The sequence below is a fragment of the Selaginella moellendorffii genome, unplaced genomic scaffold, assembly GCF_000143415.4.
Source record: "Selaginella moellendorffii unplaced genomic scaffold, v1.0 SELMOscaffold_61, whole genome shotgun sequence".
NCBI lineage: Eukaryota > Viridiplantae > Streptophyta > Lycopodiopsida > Selaginellales > Selaginellaceae > Selaginella > Selaginella moellendorffii.
This window is the reverse complement of record NW_003314322.1, coordinates 375,213-381,984: the sequence shown is the minus strand read 5'-3', so window position 1 is coordinate 381,984 and position 6,772 is coordinate 375,213. Positions and strand designations below refer to the sequence as shown.

Sequence of the window (6,772 nt, the reverse complement as noted above, 5' to 3'; positions counted from 1 at the left end):
AATACGGACAACGACGCTCCCACATCTCTGCAACGTGGTGTTCATCACCCTGAAGATGAACTGGAGTGTTTCCCTCCACGCGTGAATCCCAGTGGGAGATTCATGTCCATACACAAGAGTCCAAAGGAGATGCGGTCCTGGACTGAGGAAAACAAAATTGTTGATTGTGACCTCCCTTCTTGTTTTGTCTGGGCGCCCATGACGGGATCCATATAGATGAGGTGTTGGTGGTATGTGTATTGCAAGCTCCTAGTCCCAGCGGAAGATTTTGGCTTTACTCAGGCTCACCAGTAGCCAGCTTTCCAAGGTCTCTTAGTGGTGAAGAATGTAGTTGATGGGGCTGGGGCGCATCATTCCGACCACGTCCATAGGACAGTATTGGGAGGAGTGGGAGGTTGAATTTGATCGCAGAACTGGGCAAGGATATCTAGCTGCTTCTGCGTTTCTAGTCCTACGATATCGAACTTGGCTGTGAGCGTGGCAAAATGCCAATTTACATGCTCATATACGAGGATGTAGACACTTCCAAAAGATTCCAATCTCAAATCATGCTCACCAACATCAACCGGCAATGGCTGTTTAGAATCTTGAGAACTGCACATCATAGGCAAGTATTTCAAGCTTGGTGCTCATGATGACAAGCTCATCTGCGTCCAATCACGTCTTCTCGGTTCCTATGCCCCAGAAGATGTCAATTAATACCTCATTACCAGTGTATGCTTCAGATCTTTTTAAGCCAAACGTGAAGCATAAGATCGACTTCTCTAAGAAAAATAGGCATACCTCTCTTTCCCTGTAAACGCTTCTCTAACAAAGTAACGGCCTTAGTCAAACTATTCAATTGGGTCACAACTGCCTAAATAACCATTATTTAAATGCAAGTAGAATATTAAATGTTACATGCCTGAAATGCCTTTTCGTAATCTTCTTCTCCTGGCTTTAAAACATCAGTTGATGGTTTCTCGGTCTATTAAAATGTTATGTCAGCTCCACATGTCTACATTATTATAATTACCTCTTCCTTTTTTAAGTTTTCTTTCTTCTCGTTAGTGTTAGTTTGAGATTCCCGTTCAGATTTCTCAAAATTAGGGTAAGTTATGGTAGTTGCTGCATCATCCTCGTGTAAAGCACTAGCTAGAATCCCTGTAAATCAAACTAGGTTATATACTCCCCAAAAACAACCGTACCGGGATATAGGCCACGAGAAGCAGTAAAGTTACTTCTCCAGATAACTACCTGTTACTAATTATAAGCCTTCACGTTTTGAAATTCATTACCTGCTCATCAGCGCTTCCTGATGCAAAAAAGTCACCCGATTTGCAAAATTCAGCGCAATTCGTAGATCCTTCATGACCCTTCAACATATACAAAAGCTGGCCTTCTCTTAAATCCCAAAGCTGCTGCAATTGTTAATTTACAGTAACCAAAGCCATAGAGTTGTTACCCTTAGTCCACCATCATCACATGTTGAGAGAAGGTAATCGCCAGAGGGATGGAAGGACACTGTGTTTACAGTTCCTGTGTCAGCAGCGTAATGTTGAACCAATCTTTTGCTTCTAGTATCCCAAATCTGCTACATTTGAGGCATATTAGTACGTCAACATTTCCAACGTTTCGTGGACACCTGAATGCATTCGTCAGTTCCGCAACTTGCAATGCACTTGCCTTCGGGGTGAAACCTAGCTGACCGCACCATCCTTCATTTGTCAAAGTGAATAACATTCTTTGCTTGATCTACAGATTTTCGTACCCGAGTATGTCTATATACTGGTGAATACACTGACGGCTTTCAACATCCCAGAGCCGAATAGTTCTGTCATCAGATCCTGACACAATTGATCTAAGAGAAACTGATGATAAATTTACACCAGTGACTACTTAACCTGCCATCATTGTTGAACTCTGCAGACCTAACCCAGTTCAGATGCCCTAGTAAAGCAAATGCAAATTTTTCCGTCTCCACATCCCAGACCTTTCAATGGTTCACAAGACGAAACAAAGAAGCCAAAAACAGAAGCTAAAGAATACCTTCATGCATTTATCATCCGAGGCACTTAAAAGGTATTCTCCACTTGGATTGAAGGCTATTGATCTAACAGTTCCGGAGTGTCCCTTAATAACAGTGGATTTTGCATACCTGGAACATGAAAGTTACTTTATATATATTCAAAGATGTAAATACTGTATACACTCTTGGAATCCATAAGCGCACAGTCTTATCCTTAGATCCGGAAGCAACAACTGTGTCTAGAGGAGAGACCGCTACAGAACATACGGGAGCCTGCCAAACATTTCCTGTTTTTACTTGACATTCCCTGTTTTAATAACTGACCTTGTGTCCTTGTAAGCAGTATGGCCTGCGTATTTGCCTTCGAGATTCATGACACGATTGAAGTCCCCACATTAAAACGTTGCCGTCTGCACCTCCAGATACTAGGTGCTTCATGTAAGGCCGAAAGCATATTGAGGAAACTCCAGAAAAATGCATTCTCCCGCCTCTGTGTGCTGGGTAGGAGATCACAAGCGAAGGGTCTTCACAGTGAGGAGGAATGGCCCTAGTTTCTGCCATCTGCCAAGAAGTGAATGTTGAACCTAGAAGGAAATTTTTAAGAGAAATTCATTCTGCAAAGCAAGAAAACGTATATCCGCCTTCCCATTGGTCCCTGTAATGCTTATGTCATGTCTTCTTCATAATGTAGTGCAGATAAAATGTCTGGAGGATCACCTAAGACATTTTAATAGCACAAGAGTGAGGAGAAAGGCACTATCTCCGAGTATTTGTTCTAGAGAAGTCGTGCCACTGGAATGTAACAAAAAAAGCATGGATAAAAAAAAAAAAAACCCTTTTCAAACCAAGCATACCAGAATCAGGTCTATATTTGAGTCTCAAATCGAGCATGCTCGCTCACGGCCAGCCATTGCCAAGCAGCACGTGGGATTAACCGGTTTGCTATCTGCTTGCTCAAAAATGGAGTGGACGAGGGAATCAATCTGATCTAAGGTGCTAATTTTTTTCCTGGTTGCTGACATGTGCAGGGAAGGATTTTAAAGCAGGAACAACCTGTTCACGGCTGCTAACCGCCAGGCATCACCTGGTTATGATGTTCTTAAACAGTGTGTATTAAATCTTAGCTCCATGATGGTTAAATGAGAATTGCACAGCAAAGTATCATTGAGGACTTGATAAATGCATTCTCCATGTGAGTTGCATCTGATTCCTAGGTAGCAATGACTTCTGATCATTGACAAGTTGAGATCAATGCCACTGCCACTTAAGAATACTTATTGATTTGGGAGCACCAAATATCTGCTTCCCTAAAGTGAATGGCTATGCTTGGATATCCCAAGCATTTGCATGTCTTACTGTGGGGGAAACATTGTGGCTTAATGGCTTAGTATGGGTACCCTGACTCTCCCACCTCCATCCAAAAGGAAGGTCCAAGCCCGAGTGAGGACCAATGAGCTGCATGGTACTCAAGTGGGGCACACTCCACTTGAGCCAGGAGCACTACAGTTGGTTTCCCTCTAGGAATGGGAGTTGCCTTTGAGCACTTCTTTAGGAGGCTTATTTGTCACCCTCTGAGTCCATGCTCATTCCCACCCAAGGACAATAACCCCCAGTCCCAACCTCAATTTGGTTTGGAAACACCACTATAGAGTTTTTTCAAGACTAGATCCGTAACCTCACTATCCCCACTGTACTTTTGGAACCCTCTACATCCCCTCTCCTGAAGACTCGACTCCCGAAACATGCATCAAGGTAAGGGCTTTTGATTGCATGATGTGAACACCAGCAATGAGATGACACTTCATTGTAAATCATCTCCCAAAGTAGAGAAAATGATTTATGTATTTAATCCTTTGTCCTTGATGACTCTCTTTTTGGTCTAAAGTTGACTAAACCTTAAACTTGTGCACTCGACCTTCAGTCCAATCCAAGAAAAGTGTCTAAAAGAGTATAGCAATGACTGCTTGAACTAATAGACTAATCCCTTCTGTTTTGATTAACTCACTTACATTTATGCTTAGAAAGGATCCACTAGTGCCGTGCTAAGTAGTTAAAGACTCACTTATTTGCCACTCATAGCAACACAAAGAAGGTTTACTTTTACCCATAGTAATATGGAACAATTCATGGTAACCACCGATAAGCTAATATTAATCTTACTAACTCAAAGTTTAACCTTGAGTTGCTAATGTGCATCACTCATTAGCCGAAGCACAAACTCGTGCAAATGGAATATCTCACATCATTTTATGAGCCCAAATGAAAGCTTATATAATCTAGTATAAAAAGGTAACTAAAATCCATAACCAAAGGACATATGTGAAGCCATAACACCCAAATGTGTACCCATTTGGATCATCGTTTTTATCTCTAGGTATACAATGAGATTAGTTGCCCAAATTAATAATACTCACTAACACTTATCATTTGATACCAGGTTTTCACCCTTTACCCTATGATGGTTTACCATAAGATAACCATGGAGTGGGAAGTTTAACCCTTGCACATGTGGGCTAAGGGCAGTAGGGCGGAATCTGAGTTTAGGGCTTTGGGCCACAGAATGAAGGTATAGAAAGGAGTCCAACTCTTGAGAATATAGCAAAGGGACAGAAGCACAAAGCAACGGTGGAACAGTCCTAAAACTTCCAATATCCCAATGCCAGAACAAACATGCATAACAAAGCCAAATAGAGTTTAGGAGTCTCATTAGATCACTAGTGGTAGTTCTCTACCTTTGTTCGTTTAGTTTGTGCTAAACCCATTAAAGATACTTTCTCTATTTCAATTTTACTACTCATTCTAGAGTAATCTTGGCCTTTGCCAATATAACCATCATACTTTGGAACTTTTATATTGACTTCTTGAGTTAATCTTCTATGTGTCTTTGACACCTTACATTACACATGTTGTGCAAACTCCACTTCCCCATTCTAAGAAGTTCTTCACTAGAGGGCACCATCATTCTTTCTTTTATTTTGTACCACCCTAGGCACTAAGTTCCATTTATCCATAATTTTTGTTAGAGCTGTTCATGGCATTATTATTTGGTTACTTTGCTGCTCCATCTCTTGGAGTTTTCACTTTTGCCACATTAAAGCATTAGAGAAATCCATTCTTAAAAATATATTTCCTTTCCCACAATCTGTTAGCATCTACCATCTAGTGGTTCTTTGCTTGAATAATCATTTGGATTCCTTTCAATGATTTCTATGACCCATGCTCGACCATTAGTATTTTGCTCCTATCCTTTAATTGTTGCACCAAAAAATATAAAATCACTACTTCCCATAAGGTATCCTTTCAATTCCATAGTAAAGGTTTTGGTTTGCCAAGTCTAGGGGATGTTCACCTTAGTAAGTCTCCCTAGCATTTTCTATTGTGTGCTCTATTCATGGCTCAACGTTGTGACCCTCCTATGGGTCCTTAGAAACTACTTTCTTGAACTCACAATGCCATTGCATTACTACAACACATTTCCCTTAGCTGTCCTTCCCACTTAGTCACCTTGACCAAGTCACACTATATCATTTGTTCAAATCATTACTTTCAACTAAGAACACCATTCTTTAACCACTAAGGAGTTTATCCTTGATTATCAACTATGAAATCACTTAGTAATCCTATATAAATAGCTTAATGGGTTTTTACCAATAAGGGTTAAGTTTACTAAACTCTAACTTGTTGACCACAACTCTAGGGCATCCCCCACCCTTGGCAATTTGCCCAAGCCAACCCTTTTGGCCAAAGGTCCATAACAACTAAATTTGGGTGTCTCCATCTTATTCACCACATCCTTGGTGCCACTTACATCAAAGTGTTCAAGTTAGATATGTCGAGCTTTTTTACTATGCAATCTAATCATGCATCATGACTCTAGGACATCCCCCGTTTAGCAGTGTGCCCAAGCCAGCCTCCTTACTGAGAGTCTACAACCATCAAAAAAGAGTGTTTTCATATTCCAATTTATCATTAGTGAGTTGGGACTTGAGCCTAATGTAAGCTCCTGAATTTAGACTTCCTGGGAGGTTACCTAGCCCAGTATTATTCAAACCCAAGGATGTTTAACCCCAAATATCCCAAAACCCTTAACCAATTGGAAAAAGGGGTGCATTCTTGTTCATGGGCCCTAATTCAGGAGCTTACACCCAAGCATTAGAGAATTAAAACTTGAACCCAACCTCGACATATGTATCTACGGGTGGCATCACTAAAGATGCTTGGTGTGACTCCCCATGCTAGTGCACCAAATTATACTTAATATGCACTATAGATCACAGCTTAAGAACTTAGTTCCTTTGAACTTGCAAGTCCTCTCACTTAACAAGCCTGTTATTATGCATGGACTTTATGCTTGGCCCTATAGGCCACCCCTTTTGAAATCAACTCCTTCAACTAGGGTCTTCGTTCCTTTGACTTGCCAATCTCACTTAATAATTCACCTAACTAGCATACCATGGTTTTATGCATAAGCATGAAAGCCCTCAAACATTGATTTTTATTCAAAGCCATCTCTTTGAATGTTTGGGAGCTAATTCTTCAACCTTGATAGCGTTGCCTCATGGCAAGTTTCAAGACCATACTTTTGCTACACTATTCTGATTTTGCATGTTCCTATGAATCATTTACACTTGTCTTTTTAGGTACTAACCTACCTAAAATTGCCTTTGGGAGCCTTGAAGGGATTGTTGTCCCATAACTCACTAAGGCTTCTCTTTTCACAAGCTTTTTAATTGCCATATAATGTACTATGGAAATTTTTATCTT

General features: G+C 40.7%; 1 protein-coding gene across 1 annotated transcript; it reads right to left on the bottom strand.

Annotated features, from left to right (window-relative positions):
* Positions 1-350: 350 nt before the first annotated feature.
* Positions 351-2,569, bottom strand: LOC9644906 (POC1 centriolar protein homolog A). The gene is made up of 10 exons (XM_002984074.2): positions 2,333-2,569; positions 2,190-2,281; positions 2,029-2,137; positions 1,884-1,972; positions 1,751-1,840; positions 1,625-1,697; positions 1,445-1,570; positions 1,278-1,397; positions 1,169-1,236; positions 351-594 (listed from the first exon to the last, which is right to left on the bottom strand). Exons 1-10 carry the CDS (start codon positions 2,567-2,569, stop codon positions 351-353), a joined length of 1,248 nt encoding a protein of 415 aa, XP_002984120.2.
* Between the last annotated feature and the right edge of the window lie 4,203 nt (positions 2,570-6,772).

Bases quoted from the DNA above. Each gene is read 5' to 3' on its own strand.
- LOC9644906 (XM_002984074.2), bottom strand. From the start codon at position 2,569: ATGGCAGAAACTAGGGCCATTCCTCCTCACTGTGAAGACCCTTCGCTT. The intron at 1,698-1,750 runs GTACGAAAATCT...TGACAAATGAAG, and splicing joins CAGTATATAGACATACTCGG to GATGGTGCGGTCAGCTAGGT. The intron at 1,571-1,624 runs GTGTCCACGAAA...CAAATGTAGCAG, and splicing joins GAACTGACGAATGCATTCAG to ATTTGGGATACTAGAAGCAA.